At 40.7% G+C, this 19451-nt stretch overlaps 1 protein-coding gene across 1 annotated transcript in view; it reads right to left on the reverse strand.

Annotated features, from left to right (window-relative positions):
• Daw1 (dynein assembly factor with WD repeats 1) overlaps positions 1–19451 on the reverse strand; it is a 31284-nt gene that overhangs the window by 7580 nt on the left and 4253 nt on the right. Inside the window, exons 3-9 of the mRNA XM_027941998.2 lie at positions 18053–18111; positions 16417–16539; positions 12568–12667; positions 8989–9096; positions 6747–6853; positions 5532–5634; positions 4660–4774 (exon numbers count right to left, since the gene is read on the reverse strand). Coding sequence (XP_027797799.2) covers positions 4660–4774; positions 5532–5634; positions 6747–6853; positions 8989–9096; positions 12568–12667; positions 16417–16539; positions 18053–18111 — 715 coding nt within the window. The remainder of the gene's footprint in view (positions 1–4659; positions 4775–5531; positions 5635–6746; positions 6854–8988; positions 9097–12567; positions 12668–16416; positions 16540–18052; positions 18112–19451) is intronic.

Below are 19451 nucleotides of genomic sequence, written 5' to 3' on the forward strand. Positions count from 1 at the left end.
CCACAATGTATCACCAATATGTTTTTTATCACCAATATGTTATAAAGAAGATGATGCATAATTAATTTACATTCACATGATTATCAAAGTGATAAATCAGATATAGTATTATATCATATGATAATTCAAGAAAATTTACAATAACATTACAGTGCTTCATCTCTGAATCACACATAGTGTAGCATCAGACATAGGTATTAAGGAAAAGTTTCAGCTATACAGCATCACATGCAGTAATAAGATGATGCCTATCATCAAAATGATAATTCTACACATAACATCACACACAGTTATTAAGGCTATCGCTTAGATATTCAGAGATTATGTCAAGATGGTAATAAATCAGTTTAGCATCCCATAGGATTATCAAGGAAAAGACACAGCTATGGTATTACATCCCACATAGTGTTTAAGGAAATGATGCAGACATCTTCAGCATCAAACATGATTATCAAAAATTAACCTATAAAATAGCACCTGTTATGGTCACCAAAAATAAGAGCATGACGGCATCATACATGATATTTAAGTTGATAACCAAACACAGGGTAGCAACATATGTTATCATCAAAGAAGATGGCCTATAATAGAGCATTATTTGAGAGTATCATGGATCACAAAGCCATCTTGCAATCAAGCTTATTAGACAACACACTGTAGCATCATATACAATAACACTGGCAATGGCCCAGAATGCTGGCTAAAGCTCAGAATAACACCAAGACAAGGACCCAGATTCCAGGATCATACAAGGTTATCAAGATGGTGAGGACACAGTATGGCACCACTCATGGCTATCAAATAAATGAGGCAGACACAGACATAACAGAAGTTTCTCTGTGGTCATTAGAGATGCCACCAAAACAATATGACATCATAAATACCTTCAAGTGGAAGATACAGACTAATTTATCATTTTTCTTGAATATCAGGAATATAATCTAGATGTTATATAGCATTATTATAGTTGCCAGAGATGAAGCAGCAACATTAGTTTAGTGATATGTGTGACACACACACACACACACACACACACGTGTGTGTGTTATTTTATAAATATATAGATATACAGATATATAGAGATGCCATGTGTAGTTGTTATGGGCCAGGCTATATGGGTAGTGACCAAACAGACTCCATCATACCCTGAGACTCCACATGATGTAAAAACTTCTTTTCCCACGGGAAAGCCCTGCCTCTGTACCCATCAACAGTTGCTTAGCATAGCATGTGTGGCAACAAAAAAAAAATGGCAATTCTTTTACAATGTAAAATTGTTTTCTCTTTGGTTCCCATTTTCCTTGGACAATGTACCCTGTCAGAGATTGACTATCTAGATGTTAGTAACCATTCTTTAACTTGAACTCAACTAGGGACGTTTGGGCCAATCCATTTTCTGCTTATGATTTTAGATCTCATGACGCTTGTTTATGGTTTTGAATCATAGCAACAGCCACTTATGATTAATGTGGTTTTGGACTATAAAAGGTATACTCAAACCCTGGGACGGGGTCAAAGGGTGTTGACTTGCAGCCTGCCCTTTGGCCCGCCAGCTTGCTTTAAGATCGACTACAGTGATTTATTGCATTCTCGCTTTAACATAGTGATTAAAGGTATAATCTTGGGCCAGGGTTGTGGCTCAGTGGTAGAGGACTTTGCCTAGCATGTGTGAGGCACTGAGTTGGATCCCTGGCACCACATAAAAATAAAAACAAATAAAATAAAGGTATTGTGTCCATCTACAACTAAAAAAAATTAAAAAAAAAAAAAAAAATATATATATATATATATATATATATATATATATATATATATATATATATATAAAACCTATATTATAGTACCAGGTATACTTATGTAGGAGTTGATACAGACATAGTATAGAGTCACACAGGGCTAAATGAGAGGCATCGCATAGCACCATACATGGTTCCAAAAGAAATGACAAAGCTTCAAAGATGCATGCTTTTCAAATAAGTTCACATACATGCCAGGGAAGAATCACAAACTGAGGTAAGGCAGGCACACACATTGGCATGGTCCTCAGGAAGAGGGCACACAATCGGTATCAAGGGGATGATGCACAGTTCAGTGTCATGTGCGGTTGTCCTGACATGGCAGAGACAGTGTGGTTGTGTGATACTGAACTCTGCATCAACTGGATGGGGCTGGGGGTACCCAGCTAGCTGATAAAACATTAGTTCTAAGTGTGCACGTGAGGGCATTACTGAGTAAAGACATCCTCGCCACTGCAGGTGGGCGTCACAAATCTAGTGGGCCCAGCAGAACAAAAAGGCAGAGGAGAAGTGAACTCATTCTCCCTTCTCGAACTGGGACTTCCATCTTCTCTGGCTCTTGGTCATCAAGAGCCCTCTGGTTCCCAGGCCTCTGGACTCCAAGACTTAGACCTGCAGCCTCCCTAGTTCTCAGGTGCTTAGACTTGGACTGAGATAAACTGACCCCCTGGCTCATAAGCTTTAGACTTGGACTGAACTACAGCATCACTTTTTGTGGTTCTGCAGCAGGCATATAGCATGTGGTGAGACTTCTCAATTTTCATAATCGTGTGAGCTAATACCCATAAAAAATCAATATATACAATCTATAGGATATATATCCTATTGTGCTGCTTTTCTGGAACCCCTAATATAAGTATCACACGTGGCTGTCTGGGAAATGATGCAATACTAGGTAGCATCGTAAGTGGAAGTCAATGACAGGACAAGGTTATCAAGCCCTCAATAGCGTGTAACGTCACACATACAGTGGAGATGAGCAGACTATCGAGCATCACACAGGGTATCAGAATATCAAGTGCTCAAGGATGTGACATATGAGTACATTGTTGTAGCAGATATCAAGGGATGATGTGCACATAATGAAGAATCATGCTTTTCTAAGGGAGATGATGCAGACATAGTGGGGCCTATAGATGTGTTTGTCAGGGAGAAGTAGAAACATTATAGCATCATACACAGGTTTCCAGGAATGGACTCACATGGTGTAGTGTCATACATGGTCATAAAGAGGAAGTGTAAATTAAACAGCACAGTCAGGTATATAGGTTATCAAAGGGATAACACAAAGTTGGTGTAGCTTCATACCCAGTCATCAAGTGGATAACAGAGTCATGGTATAGCATTATCTGTAGTCTTTGGAAAGATTATAAATTACACGTGGCTCTCAGTGAGATGATGTGGATATAGCACAACATCTCATATGACTTTTGAGAAGACGATGCAAGTGTTGTGAGTTATCATACATGGCACGGCCACCAACAAGGTGACACAGACAGTACTGTATCTATGTGGTCATCAGGGAAATGATGCACACAGAATGTAGTACCTCACTCGATGATCAGGTGATGGCATGACAGTCATAGTCATCAAAGAAATAGCTTAGACGTTGTGGTCATCAGCAGCTATCAAGGACATGATATGGATATGACCTAGCATCACACATGGCTTTACTAGATGAAAACATAGAGTTATGATTTAGATATGTAGTGTCCCCAAAGACTCGTGTGTTGAAGGCTCGTTCCCCAATGCAGCAATGATCACAGGCGGGGCTTTTGAGAAATGATTAGATAACAAGGGCTCTGACCTCAGCAGGGGATCAATTCACTGATGGATAATTATCTGATGGCACATGGGAAAGTGGTGGAAACTGAGGAGGTGGGGCCTCGCTGGAGGAAGAGGTCCCTGAAAGGGTATTTCTTGTCCCTGATTGATTCCATCCCCACTCCTTCCCTCTCTCCCTCTCCCCCCTCCCCCTCCCTGTCTCCCTCCCTCTCCCCCTCTCTCCCTCTCTCCCTCCCTCTCCCCTCCCTCTCCCTTGCTGCTTCCTGGCTCTCATGATGTCATGACCTGAGCAGCCTGCCTCCTTCACACCCTTCCACCATGATGTTGTGCCTCACCTCAGGCCCAAAGCAATGGAGCCAGCTGACCATGGACTGAAACTGTGAGCCAAAATAAAGCCTTTCTCCTCAAGTGGTTTATGTTAGGCATTTTGGTCACAGTGATGAAATTCTAATATACATAAGGTAGCATAACATGACTTTTAAGGGAATAATACAAACACAGTATATAACAACATATGGTCACACGTGCAATGTCACACATGGTCAACAGGGAGATGACATAGTGTAGTATCACATATGGCCTTCATGACATTGAGGTACACTTAGTATAGCAACATGTCCATGGTTATCAGTAGGATAATTTATACATCACATAGAATTAATGAGACAAAGTATAGCATAGCATCATATATGTTTATCACAAAGATATGTCTGACAGAGTGGAGCAGAGCACAGTTATACAGAGATAGAGAAGACTTGTTATGGTACCATCAGTGGTGGTCACGTGGATGAGGCAACACAGTGTAGCATCAAATATGGTCACCAGGGAGGTGATCCAGAATAGAGCATCACATGTACTCATTATGGAGATGACAAAGACTTATACATGTCTATGTGGTTATCAAGAATATGACCAGATGGACACACTGTAGTGACATATACAGTCATCTGGGATATAAGGCATATATAGTCTTATCATAGCTGATTCTCAGGCAGATGATCCGTGGTGTACAATCACGCATGTGTATCAAGCAAAGCACAAATTCCTCCATAAATTAAATAGTTAACAGATTACCTACCATCAGCTGAGGCAGTTGCAATAAGCTTTCCAGTGTAATCAAAACAGCTGTCTAGAATTTCATCATCATGGCCTGTTAAGGTTGCCACACATTTCCCATTGGTGGCATCCCACAACTGCAATTAAAGAAAACAAAAACTAATCTCATGTATAAAATGTGATGATGGCAAGGGGTCTTCATGACATGCTATGGTGGTGAAATAACTGAGCCAAAATTAGGTATTTTGTGTATAATTCTCACTTGTTCCATTAATTTTACCTTGATTGATGACCAGAGACCATGGCCAACCATCTGTCAAGACACACTTTGGTCACAGAGAGGACCAAAGTCAGGCATTTAGAATCTGCCACAAATTAAGAGAAAAATTCTTCCAGTGTATACTTTAGTGATTGGAGTTGAAGGGTCCTTTTTTTACAGGAAGGACATCATAAGAAAAGGGACTTGATTCCAAACTACAATGCCGGAAAATGAAAGTACATGATAAGATTATAGCACATTTGATAATCAAATGGTAATTCCAGAGGATAAGCCATTAGCAACCATGTCTGTAAGTGCAGAAACCTAAGAGGCAGGGATATACTTAATAGAGCCTCCTAGAGGGCCATACTAACCAAAGTATAATAAATAAAAAGCAGGACATTAGACAAAAATAATGTGCTTTTTTAAATCGGAACTTTAAAACATTAGAAGCAAGCAAAATTGTTTTACCACCTCATAATTCCTTGCAATCTGGGAAATTAGAAACTTGACATAACGCTTACCAATTATTATTTATGAAATCCTATCTTAATTTTATGTCACCTCTGAACTGTGTTGTTACAATGAACATCTGACTTGGAATAGAAACACAATGTGAAGCCTCTTGAGCTCACCATGCAGGTCTTGTCCATGGAACCAGTCAGTATCAGGGAGCAATCCCAACTGAATAAGGCACTGCTTATCTCTGCACAGTGGCCAATGAGGGTGAACACCTTCCTGTAAATGGGGAAAGGACCAAATTTGCTGAAAGATGTGTACACAAATAATGAAACCAAGCCCATCTGTGTGAAATAATTTAAATTTCAGTTTTTAAATAATAATATATTTTATGAGGAAACAAATATTGCTCTACTATAGCTCAAAAGGAAGCTTCTAATTACATATCAACAAAAATGCACTTAAATTTTAAACAATCAAAGATAACATTACTGTGTCAGTAATTTCACTTAACATAATGTTCTCTAGTTCCTTCCATCTTGCTGATTGGATTAGAACATACTGTATACATGCACTGAAATATCACATTGTACCTTATAAATATGTACAATTAAAACATTTTTTTAAAAAAAATGTAACATAATTTAAGGCAACATTTCAAAAAGGAATAGGTTAACAAATAGTGAAAGCAAAATGAAACTCTATAGACATGTCCTTACACCAATGAGCAGACCCCTGGTTGTTCAGAAACTACACATCAGAAGACTGACAGGCCCTTCTTTCCTCTCATTTCTCCTTGAGCAAATCATGGTCAGTACCTCTGATAATGAGCCCCTCTATCAAAATGCAGACAAGTCCAACCATGGAGTGTTCCAACATAAATATGGTAATTTAGTTAACTTCTTAGCAACTAGGAAGTATATTGAAATCCTTGGACTAAGTTAAATTTGGGAAATTGACTATAGGTTTTCTTTATGCATGATACTCACATCTACCATAAAAAAACAAGTCATTGAAATTTTATTATTTAATACATGGGATAAATAATAGCTATGTACCAGGCTACTGCTAACATTCTCCTTTTCTGCAGCTGTTTGAAATTATTTGCTCAGAACTCTGAGAAGGTGCTTATTCTGTGGATAAGAAATACCATTAGAGAATAAATTAATTTATGTTGTGAATGTGTCCTATTCCTGTAGAATTCAAAGCCCAGTATTCGGTACAAGGTAAAACCAATAAAAAATATAAGTTCTTCTTAACCCCCTGACCCAGGTTTAAAATTTCCTTTTTTCTTATTGGCACATGTTATTTATGCAGAACAGGGTTTCTTTGTGGCCCATTGATATATACATAAAAATGCAATGTGATCAATTTCACTTCTCAAGAATTACCTCCCAGTAGAAGCATCCCACACTGCAACTGTGTGGTCAAAGGACCCGGTGATGATTCTGTTTCCAGAGGTGTCAAATGCCAAGGAAATGATTTCTGCCAAATGTCCCTAGAAGAAGACCAGATATTGTCATGCATACCCGTGGATAAAACAGTTCCACAACATCATACTCTAAGAAGAAAATGCTAGAGGAGGCAGAGCCATAGAGAGAGGGGAAACAGTGGCTGGCTGTGGGCTGAGAATGCGCGGTGGCTACAAATGGGCTCAGGTTTCTTTCCGGGATGATAACAATGTTCTAAAAATTGATTTATATGGTTATAGAGTTCTATGAGATTATTAAAAATCACTGCCTTACATTTTAACTCAATGAAGCTATAGAAGGAGGGAAAGAAAGAAGGAAGGGAGGGAGGGAGGGAGGGAGGGAGGGAGGGGCCGTGTTTGGGGAAATTAGGGAGCTTCTTTCTCATTATCTTGGAAGTGCTAAAAGGAACAGTATCTGATCTATCTACAGATGATGGGCAAATCAAAACAGTGTATGAACAAATTTAACTTTAAAGAAAGAAAGTCTTCAGAATATACAAGAAACAGATTAACAAACACCTGGCTTTTGGTCTGAACTTCCCTGGTTACAGTGTACTGCTAATGTGTTGTGGTTTGGATCCGGAATGTTCCCAGAGGAGCTCATGTGTTGACAGCACAGTTCCCAATGTGGCAAGCGTCAGAGGTGGGGCTTTCAGGGGGAAAAAAATGGTCATGAGGACTGTACCCTCAACAGTGGGTTAATCCATCTGATGGAGTAATAACCTAAATGGATTTGTAATGGTAAGTGTAGGCAAGTGGGTGTGGCTGGAGGAAGTCACTGGGGGAGGGGGGGGTCTTGGGGACTATATCTGTCCCTGTCCCCTTCTTCACTTTCTGCTTACCAGCTGCCATGAGCTGAGCAGCTTCCCTCTGTCACGTCTCTAGGCCTTGATATTCCTACCCTGCAGCTGGACAACCAGGGACTGAACTTCTGAAACCATGAGGCATAATAGACCTTTTCTTCTCTAAGTTGTTCTTGTCAGGCATTTTGGTCACAGTGATGAAATGCCAGCTGGCACATGGGGATTCCAGTGTACGAGGCAGTGGGAAGAAGCCTCTCCCTGGAGCAGATCCTGCAACTCTGATGAGCCTCTCCTGCTTGGAGTGCACCCCGAGTTTTCCTAATTATTTTAGTAAATTAACACCATCATATTTTTAAATAACAAAGTATTGCAAAAGTTCATTTTCAACCGATTTTCTGGTTGATTCCAAATGACAAAAGTGAAACGTGGCTGAATGTTAGAATTCTGAGCACACAGTGCCCTCAGCACAGTCAGGGGAGGAGTCCCTTCAGTTGAACTGCGGGTACTAACAGGGTTTTTCCAGCCATTTCTCCTGAAAGAAGAGGCAGTGAGGAAGCAAGGGCCCTGGAAATGTGACATCTGAGTTAGAGAGCGCACACATGTCGGTGACACTGGGTACTCAGAGTTAAGGGAGAAAAGCCTTTGGTGTTGCTTTTCAATGGGGACCTCTCTTCTCTTGTTTTAGTCCATCTGTTAACTTCCTTAGGTAAAGAATCAGGCTTTTTATATTTATTTATAGTTTTGAAAGGATAAGAAAATGGGAATTTCTGTGTAGCTGTTCCCACTTATTACAGCATAAATAGGTCCATTTTGTTGTGGTCACGTGGGTCAGGGCAGGACAGAGGGGAGGGCGGCAGGCCTGGGGAAGGTGTGTGTGGTGGTGACAGGTGAGAAGAGGAAACCCATCAGCACCACTCTGCAGGTGTGCCTTGGCCTTTCTGCCCCTGTCCCACCCCCTTGTCATGGGACTCTCCCAGGAGATCTCAGAGACAGGCAGGTGAGGGGAGTGTGGACATGCGCCCCCGTAGGGAATCTTCTGCAGGGACCTCCAGGGCTGCCTCTTCCAAACAGGGCCAGCCCGCCTACTTTTCTTTTAGCCACAGAGACTACATGGGTTCAAGGCTATGGTTGTTTTTTTTCAGAATAAAAGTCATCAAAATCAAAGCTCATATGGCTTTCCAGGCCCTCACCAAGTCTGTTGGAACAGTCAGCAGGCCAACTGCAACTCTCCCCCTGCAGCCTGAAACCCAGTACTTTGAGAGCATCTTCTAACAGCGCTCATCGTAACAAAGACACAGATAGAAAACGAGGACAAAGACAGGTGCGTGAACATCACGACACACCAACACACTGACACACCGTCAGGGTGCACATTTCCTCTCCATTCTCGGTGTTCCACAGCTTGGCCGTTGTGTCCATGCTTCCAGTAGCCACCAGAGTGCTTTGGGGGTTGAACGATAAGCACACCTACGTTGTATGAAATGGAAGAAACTTTAGAAGGATAGAGGTTCAAACTGTGAATTCTCTGTGGCCTTGCAATGACCTTGGCAGATTCAGTTTAAGTCTTTGAGTAAATAACAAAAGGTCAGGTACAGGAAACCCTATGCGCCAGGCCAAATGGAACCAGTCCCCACACCTCAGCTCAGGCTCCGAGGGGCATGGACCCTCTCTGACACTTTTTGACACCAGAAGAACAACAGCAAAGCCACCTCTCTCGACTTTCAAGCTGTCTGGCGCCCGTCCCTTGCTGCTGGCATCACGGTCCTTGTGATAACGTCCCTCACCAAAGGACTGTGACACTGGCTCGCACTGCCCATTGCACACCCTCGGTGGCCTTCATGTGGGCAATACATCCAGTCCCCCTGGTCCTCTTCAGTACCTGCCCCTCTGGCTGCACCCTGCACCTTGACATCACCTTCTCTAGAAGATTCATCACCAACTCACCAATCTATGGGCCCCATTTCCCAGTACTTCAGCTTTCTCTCTCATGTTCCCTCCCTTCTCGCCACAGACTCTTCGGCTTCCCTGAGATCCCGAGATCCCTGCCTCTGGCATTCTATCTTCCATATTCACCTGACACCCAGGAAGCAGAGCTCCTGCCAGCAGCCTCCATGTTTTCAGTTCCTATCTTCTTTCAAATGCACCCTCCAACCAACTCGGAACATGAACTTTTGTCAAGCCAGGGTTTTAATCAGTCACCCACCTTCCCGCCTCATCACTCTACCCAGGTAGCCTAAGAAAACTGCATCGGTCACTGGTGTGGCTCACTCATGCCTCTGCCCCAGGGCCTCAGCACCACCACCCACTGGGTTAGACTTGCCTCTGGCTCCCCCTTCTCCTGTTGCCACTCTTGCCCCCAGTCTCACCCTCACTCTCCCTCAACAGACAACCTGGCCTCTGATTGCTTCCTTGAGAAAACTCTCCTTATGGCTGGGAGCTTCCTTCCCTTTGCCCATTCTAGAACCCCCTTCCCTGGATTTCTAGGGGACATGTACCTATCAGCTGTCCTTCTTTCTTGACTAGATCCTTCCCAGGGGCCTGTCAATATGCTTGAGCTTTTCTTACTTGAAAGCACTTTCTCCTGTGACCCTAGGTGCCCATTTCAATTACCTTTTCCCAAGTTCCTTGGAAAAATGATTTACCATTACTTTTTGCTCATCTTGGACTCACTCTTCAATAGTCCTGACACTGCTGTGGATGGGTCCAATCCAAAGGGCTCTGTTGGTCATCCCAGTTAGCCTCCCTGATGCTTGTGGTGTGGACTCCTTTGTTTCTGATATCTGTACAGCTTTAAGGTTCTCTGCTTTCTCCTCTTTCTTCTCATTTTGTTTTGGTTTTCATTTGTTGTTGTTGGGACAGGGGGGTGTATCAATTAAAGGTTTGTCGTTTTTATATTTCGGGATTCTGTCAGTCTCTTGTCTGTGTGTAACCCTTCCTCTGGCCATTTTCCATGGCTCAGTGGATTCTAATGGTACCAGGAGACCAAGGCCCCTCCCCAGACCTCACTCCCCAGTCAGTTCCAGCCCCAAAGAGCCAACAGCCAAATGGATGCCTGTCTGGGTATCGCACAGGCATCTTTAATCAACCAAAGACTCCAGATCCTATGAATGCAAACCTGTTCCTCCTCAATGATATAGAGTTAGTGTGTGGCACTACCCATCACCCACGCCCCAAATCAGGGAATCACCCTGGGTGCCCCTTTTCACTCATGCCTCAGACTCCCTTGGTAACCATGTGGTACTCCCCCCACTCCCTTACATCTCTCACACTCTTATCTGCCCCAGGAAAAGGTTGCATCACCTCTCATCTGGCAGCAGCAAGGTCCCCCACTGGCCTGTATGTCTGACCTCACCTACCTCCCACCTTTCCTGAGCACCACCACAGTCTTCCCAGAAGCCAAGCTGAGGTACCTCCTCCCAGCTGCAGAGCCTCAGCAGTGTGGCCTGACCTCAAGACAAAGCCCAAATGTCTCAGCGTGGCACAGGCCCTCTACAAATCTACAAGATGGCCTTTGCCTGTCTCTCCCACTTCAACTATTCCTGCCTGGTGATCTGGCTTTGACTGGGCTATTGGTGTGCCAAGGCCCTGGGGTTCTTCATCCAGGCAGCTGGACAGCACTGGGGATCCTGACCCATCACTCAACTCCCTGCAGTGGGTGGCACACCGCCCGCAGCATACCGTGTGCATGCCTTCAGAGGGGACGGTCAGGAGGTTCTGCTGTCATCGCACAGCTGCCTGAGCTCCCAGGCACATGCGTGTTTGCACACTCCTCTTGGCATTGGCCAGCGCTGCTCCCTTGCCTGCAGTGCTCATGTCATCTCTCTAAGTCTTCCCTGAGCTCCTTTCCTGGCCAAGGATACAGATACTTGACAGCCCCCCAGGCCCTCACTGAACCCCAGCCCACTTCTCGCCATCTCAACACATCTCTGCACTTACTCACCGATGCTTCTACTCCTCCTACTGAACTGCAAAATCTCTGGAGGACAATAACTGCATCCTTTCCTGATAGGCCTCCTGGAGGCCACGTTTCACATACACTTAATAGTGAGAAATTATAAGTCAGCCTAAGAACTCTATGTAAAGAAAACCTTTCAAAACTCCAAGGAAGTGTAGAGATGTGCTGCTCTCTACAAAAGAGATTATGTCTCTCTTTGACCTTAAGCAAGTGACTCTCTATGCCTCAGTGTCCTCATCTGTGCTTCAAGATGGGCAACCTACCTCTTAGGGTTGTTAGGAGGCACCATTAAGCTAGAACATGTAACAGTCTTAGAACAGCAGCTCCTGAACTATGAGCCCCTACAGGGTCATTTTACAATGTCTTCCTGTAGTACAATGTCTTCCTGAACTGTACCTTGCGGGATAAATATACCATGAACTGGAAGGATGAGCGTAAGTTCACTCCTAAAATAAGCAGGTTGCTTATTTTTAAGTTATCCATATGATGCCAATTAGCTCACTATTGTTTTAAGATTTTAACACAGAAATGGTCAAGGGCAAGGACCCCCCAACTGTGAAATCTATTTAGAGTATCAGAATATTTATTCAAATTGGAGTTCTAATGATACTCAGAAAATAATAAGCCTAAATATGATGTTAAAAGTTGTTTTAAAGCTATTTTAATAACTTCATCAGCCTATATTAAGTGAGTTCTTTAAAAACAAGTTAATGAAAAAATAAAGCTGAATATTATACTCACATATTTATCATATCACAGATCCACTTAGTACAAAATACTGCTCTTTGACAGTACCTGCAGATTATTAAAACTTAAGTTGTTTTTAAATTATATCACCACCACCATATAAAATCCATGCAGACTAAGAAAATACTGGGATAGAATTTGAAAATTAATTATAAAAGTAGAACTCGTACTTTCATAGTGAAATCCTAAAACAAACAGCAACATAAAATATATTTCAAAATGTGAAATATACTCACTATTTCTGCTGTGTGCCCCCTAAAAGTATGGTAACATTTTCCTGTTTCTGCACTCCACAGTTTACAAGTCTTATCAAAGGACCCGGTTGCGATTTTGTCACTGCAATTTTTTAAAATAAGAATTTTTGAAACATATTCAGTCACATTATATATGATACACTGAATATCAGCACATGGATATTTATCTACTTAGAAATGTATTTCACTTTTAAAACTGTAAGCGACCCTGTATCAGTGGATGACCAAATTAAGGTTTAATTGAATGGCATCAATCTGTATGTTCAATGTTAAAGTTTTTATATTAAAGGAATAAATATATTTGTTTGGGATTATAACAATTTTTGAAATTAACAATGAATATGGCAAAAGCTTCATTCAGAAAATTAGTAATGTGGATATCAATAATATGCAATTTTTTTAGCAGAAAAATTCTGCTAAAAGGTAACACTGAATTTAAAAGAAGAGAAAAAGATATAAAGCCAATTAACCAAATGCTAACAAAGTTTTGAGAAGTTTGGCAGTAAGGGTCTCCTTGGGAAAACAACACCAATATTACTCATGTTGGAAGAATTCAAAGAGAAAATTGGTAAAGACTGGAGTCTTTTAAACTGAAGGCTCCCAGTTGACCCCAGGGCAGCTCTACTGCTCCCACCCAAGGGCTAGAGGTAGATTCGCTGGACTAACCCTTGGTCTTGGCACCAAAGCCTTATCTTTTATTCCTGACCCATACTTAGCCTTTATAGCAAGTCCTCAAGATGTTCACCCAGTTGGATGAGCATTTAATGTGTAAGTTTGTTGTTCAAAAGTGCAGGGTCTTTAAGACCCAACACATATCCTAAAGCAAATTATAAATACCCAGCCCAGTGGCCAAGTCTCTGTTTGCCCAGAGTAACACTGAAGTCTTGCTTTCTGCCTCTGTTCCCAGGTCACCCACATAGTATTTCTGCGGTCTCTCAGAATAATGGAAAGCAAGGTGTTCTCTATCTATACCCCAGGGCAGTGTAGACAGAATGTCCTGGGGAGCCACCACAAACCATCCAAAGCCCCTGTCACTGAAGGCTGGTGGCCCCTCAGTGTCAGAACTGGCTTTCTCCTTGACATCTTGCTGTCATCTTTATGTTGTCAAGGCAAGTTCAATGGCCTGTGACTTACCTCAGTCCGTTTTCCATCCTTCCTACCCTCAAATACATGAGACTCAGGGTGGCCGTTATTTCTTGACTGATTTCTGTTCTGCCACAAACTGTTCTCTATCCATGTTATAAATATTACTAATGTCAGCATTTTTTAGAATTATTATATTGAATCAAAACTCACTCCTGACCCACTGTATAAAAGAAATAAACACTAAATCAGTGGAAGTGTCTCTATCTCTGTTTCTCTCTCCCCCCCCCCCCCATACACACACACACACACTCACTCCAACTTATTCTTTGGTGGCTGGCTCACTCTGCTGAAACCCACAGACCATGAAATTCAAAGATACTGCATTAGCAAATAAATAAATCATCAAACTGTGAAAACTATTTACATAACTGGACAAGAGAGATATTCATCAGGGACTCTTGGTAGAATCAGACAGAAGGGACAGAATGTATTCTGCACCATTTTTTTCTCAGAAATCTTTGTTCTCAGAAAGATGCCAAAAAATATCACATCTGTTAAGTCGACTACTAAAGAATATCATATTATATGATAGAGAATTGAAATGAAATGAAAGTAGGAATTATACAGTGAACCAGTATAATTTATAATTTCAATAAAAATTTTTCACTTCCACAAGTTGGTATAATAAGGTATTATAAAAACTGTCATTCTCTATAATGTAAAAATACATAAAGTTAAATTTTCTGTAATTTAATTGCAATGTTTAATCACTTTAATGCACCAATTAAGGTTGATTGTACAATCACAATTCATGTGTCTTGAAAAGCATTACATTTTAAAAAGATACAATATCATTAGCAACCTGGATATTAATTGTTTTAATTGCAGTATAAAATCTCTAAGTGCATCAAATTTTTATAAAATTCCTCTCTTCTACCACTCTGTCAGGGGAGTTTTCATTACCCCCTGAGCAGAGTAATGGCCCTGCCTCCTAACCCATCTCTTTGCCTCTTGCCTCAGGCTTCTTCCCACCACCAAACCCCTTGACCCCTTCCCTCTGCAGGGCAAGCCCTCTAAAGAGCAGTCCTTGCTTCCCTTCTGTGTTCAGAAGCCTTCTAAAGCTTCTCAGGCTTGTAGAACAGGGCTCACACTCCCAGGATGCTCCATCCTCACCCCCTGTGACTCTCCAGAGGAAATTCCACTGGAGACCTGGCAGCTGAGCTGGCTGGAGGACTCCACACCTCACAATCCTGAGCTGCTGACGGCCCCTCCTCCACCTTCCACCGTCCAGGTTTAGGCTTTAGTCCCACATCACCTTCACAGACACTTGAACCAGGAGAAATCATAGTCTTCTTCTCCTCTGGGCTTTTAAACCACTTACTGTTTTGTCCTAACTCATTGTAAATGAACCATATTTATTGAACAGCTTCATTGATGGAAAAACTAACTTTAAAGTGAACAATCATGAAAAAAAAAGATTTTAAAGTTACTTTTGATATTTGAAAATAACAATCTTCAATTTTTTTTTTTACTCAAATGAGTACGAATATAGACTTATTTGCCCATCTCTTGACAAAAGGCTGGGGCCCTTTGACTATAGGTCAACTAATCAGAGTTCATCATCTGTTAAGAAATCCTATCAAAACTCTACAGTTTATAATTTTCTTCTCTTTAAAATTGAATGAGAAACTCAAAAGAATTTAAATATACTCACAGAACAATCTGAGTACAGAATTTTTTCTTATTTATTTATTTTGTACCAGGGATTGAACCCAGGGATGCTTACTCACTGAGACACATCCCCAGCCCCTTTTTTTAGTTTTTACTTGGAGACAGGGTCTTGCTCAGTTGCTTAGAGCCTTGCTGTGGCTGGTTCTGGACTCACAGTACTCCTGCCTCAGCTTTCCAATCTGCTGGCATTACAGGTGTGTGCTCAGTGCCCGGCTCAAGTGCAGAATTTTTCCATATTTTCTAATTTGACATTGATCACTCTACAGCTTCATTTAATAACTATTTTTTTCAAAGGTTTATCTGATCTGTTTCTGTAGAAAACAACAGCTTTCTTTTCACACTCATGTTTCATTAGTTTATGTAGCATTTCAATAATTTGTGTAATTAAATTCCAGTGCATGAGTACATACAACTAGCCCTGGATAGGCTCATACCCTCACTGTGGAAGAGACAAGCTGGGGGATACCTCACCAGTAAAACACCCAGTGCCAAGGCATCAGTAGTACACTGTGCAGAAGGACAGAACACACTGCACACTTGCTCTGCTGCCTCAGCCAAGCAGAGGGTGGTGTTTAAGTACCTCTGCTCTTCTTGGCACAGTTATTTAGCATGCTACCACATGCATTCTTTTCTACCTGGCAAGAATGAAAATTAACTCGTGCATGTTACATGGTGCATTTTCACCTCATCTTCTCCAGAGCCACCTGCCCAGTGCTCTACTCATCCATAGGAACTGCCTCCCGGGGACTCCCAAGGGCCGAGACAGTGTTGCTGAACATGAACTCCAGCTCCCCGCTTCCCCACGGTGTGATGCTGGGAAGGGCAACAGAGCTTGACCGTTATAAAAATGATACCTATCCCAAAGGCTTTTTAAGCACTGAAGGAGGAACTGAAAGGCTGCTAAAGCACGTAACAGGCACTCAGTACTTTGCAATGCACTGTCTTCCCTTCGACCCCCAATACACAGAGGAATGAACTCATGAATTGAAGGAGTAAGTGAATGAAAGAACAGACCCGTAAGGATTGTTGAATGCTATGGCGTAAACCACGTTCCTGTGACCTTCCAGGGTGTGCAGCTCCTCTCCAGATGCAGTGTCCCAGAGCTTGCATGTCCGATCATAGCTCCCCGTGATAAAGCTAACACAGAAACACAGACAACATGCAGGATGGCAGTATGTTAACAGAGGCTTCAGATTTCACTGACAGGATAATTCCTTTGTTTTGCTTTTCTCAGTGGAAATCATGTATGCAGAACAACAAAATTAAGAACAATAGTTAAATTTTTTGACTTAGAAAATTATCTTTATCCCAACCAATAAAAGAAGTCCCTATATAAAATAGGGGTTCTTCTAACAATGGTTACCCTCCATGATATATATTCTTACACTGTTAAACAGGATATATAATGAGCAGTAGTTTATGAAACTCTGCATCTATCTCTGTGACAGCATCTTTCTCACAGTTTTACAGATCATACAATTCCCACGTTGCCCTTGATCTTCCTTCCCCCCCACACACTCCACACGTGAGCTCTCAGTAAATTCTACTAGTGCCATCTCAAAATACACCCTTAATATGGCCACGTCTCCCTAGATCCATTACCTTCATCTCTTGCTTAAACAAAACCATTCTCTTCTAGGCATTTTCCTTCTGGCTTCTTGTCTGGCTTTCCTCCATCTTTTGCTAGAAACAGACCTGTATGTGCACGTCTACACATATGAACCATAGTAATTGCTATGTGTTGAACTATGTCCTCCTGCAATTTTTATACTGAAGTCCTAACCCCCTGGTATCTCAGAATGTGATTATTTGGAAATAGGACCATTGCATATGTAGTTAGTTAAAAGGAGATCATATTGGGTAGAGTAAGGCCCTAATCTGGTAGGACTTGTATTTGTATAAGCAAGAGAAATCTGAAACCAGGCAGATACACAGCAAGAACATCATGTGAAAATGATGACATAATAAGGATGGTGCTTTAATTGCCAGAAAATATCCAGGACAGAGGTGTAGGGCAGAGTCTTCCTCACAGCCCTCTGAAGGAGCCACCTTATCCTGGGACCTCTAACCTTCAGAACTGCAAGCTGATACATTTCTGTTGTGAAAACTGCTTAGTGTGTGCTGACTTACTATGGCAGCCTTAGCAAACCAATCAGGTGTAATTACATTCATGTTCAAGGGTCCATACACGCCTTCTACCCCATCCTTCCTACCTATCACCTCAGATTGTAAGCTCATCAAGGGCACTTCCTGCACATGGGCTTGACGGTTCTATTCATCACACCCCCAAAAGTAAATTACCTGCTCTGAATTGTCAGGTCACAACCAGCCACGATGATGCCTTGTCTGCCCTAAATGCCAAGGCCAACGTGAGGTCACCCCAACTGACCTATTCCTGAGTCAAATTCTTCACAGCTATAATATTTCTGAGACCCCAGTATGCTTTCTACCTAAGATGCTACAAATATTATAGGAAACTTAGATTAGAAGAGAAGGAGAAAGTGCTTACATTTCTCTTCTGTGTTCAGTAGGACACAAAAATCACAGAAATGGACATATTAGCTACTTAACTAACTGGAATGTTTGACAAACACTTAAAACATTTTTATCCCTTGATTATTAAAGATTGGAAATAAAAAGAAAACCTTACCATGAGCCTGATTTGTTAAGTGCAACATTAGTCAATGGTAATATATGTGCTCGGAGAACCTTCAACGGAAAAAAAACACCATTTATTTTGGATTCAACCCAATTAAGTTAATTTTGATTTTAACTTCCAACAAATAAAAACATTCAATGTTGTTTTAATTATATGTAATAAACGGACAATATTCAATATCCTAACAAATGAGGAAAAAATTGCACCTCCTATAAAATTCAAACCAAACATGTGGTACTTACAGATAATTACAGAACACAATTGTGTTTTCCATCAGTACCAATTTACCTTTAAATAAGTTATAGCTATTAAATAAGATAACAAATTGCACTAATTCCTAATATTTTTTACAAATTGCATATTGTTTAGTGTGTGTATATATATAAACATACATATGAAAAGTATTATAGGAAATACATCAAATATCTTTCAAAGATGATTTTACAATGTATTATTGCTTTCTGAGTTCTAAAACTCCTTTACAGTCTATAGATATCTTATTTATCTCTCATTCCCTATGGTGTCTAGCTTACAGTGGTTGCTTAATGAATATTCATTGAATTAATATCCAAAAATTGAATAATCTATTAATAGAGTAATTATCTAGACCAAGAAAGTTCTATATCTGCTCTCAAAATGTAACTATTAATAGTGCCCCTTTAACTATGAAAAATGTTCCCTTTGGATGATAAATTACAGGATCACTGTAGCAACAGAGCTCACATTAGTAGTTAGACAGTGCCACCTGCTGGAAATAAAGATATTATAAAAATAGCTTCATCCTTCAAGAAAAATGAAGGGCTGATTGACTAAAGACCTGGATACTTTATATCAGATAGAGGACAGCATAAATACTAATTATATTTATCATCATAATTATATTTGAAGCATTAAAATCAGTGTGATAAGAAGGAATTTTAGAATAAACTAAATTTAAAAGTTTTAAATAAAAAATCTGTTTTTAAGAGTACTAAACTGACCACATTTGTTATGATTTTAATTTAGTTATCAAAACTACAGAGAAAAATAAGCATATCTATATAATTTAAATTATATAATTCATATTAATAAATAATTTACTGAATATTAGTATAGTTTAGTTGCCATAAAAGCAGAAAATATGAAATGCTGATATAATATGAAACATGACTTCTTAAAATTACTCTGAAAGATAATTTTAATAATTTATTAACTTAAAACCACCTTTATGGTAATAACCCTTTAAATTTATCATTATAAAGGGTAGCTAAATTACTTACAAATATTCATTTACTATCTTAAGAAATAAATGTTGTCTTTTACTCATTTATTTAAAGAGCAGTTACTGAAACAATCTTAGCAAATGCTTGAGGCACTGAAGCAAACCACAGGGAAGAATCTTTCTTGGGAA

This window comes from Marmota flaviventris, chromosome 11 (genome assembly GCF_047511675.1).
Source record: "Marmota flaviventris isolate mMarFla1 chromosome 11, mMarFla1.hap1, whole genome shotgun sequence".
NCBI classification, from domain to species: Eukaryota; Metazoa; Chordata; class Mammalia; order Rodentia; family Sciuridae; genus Marmota; species Marmota flaviventris.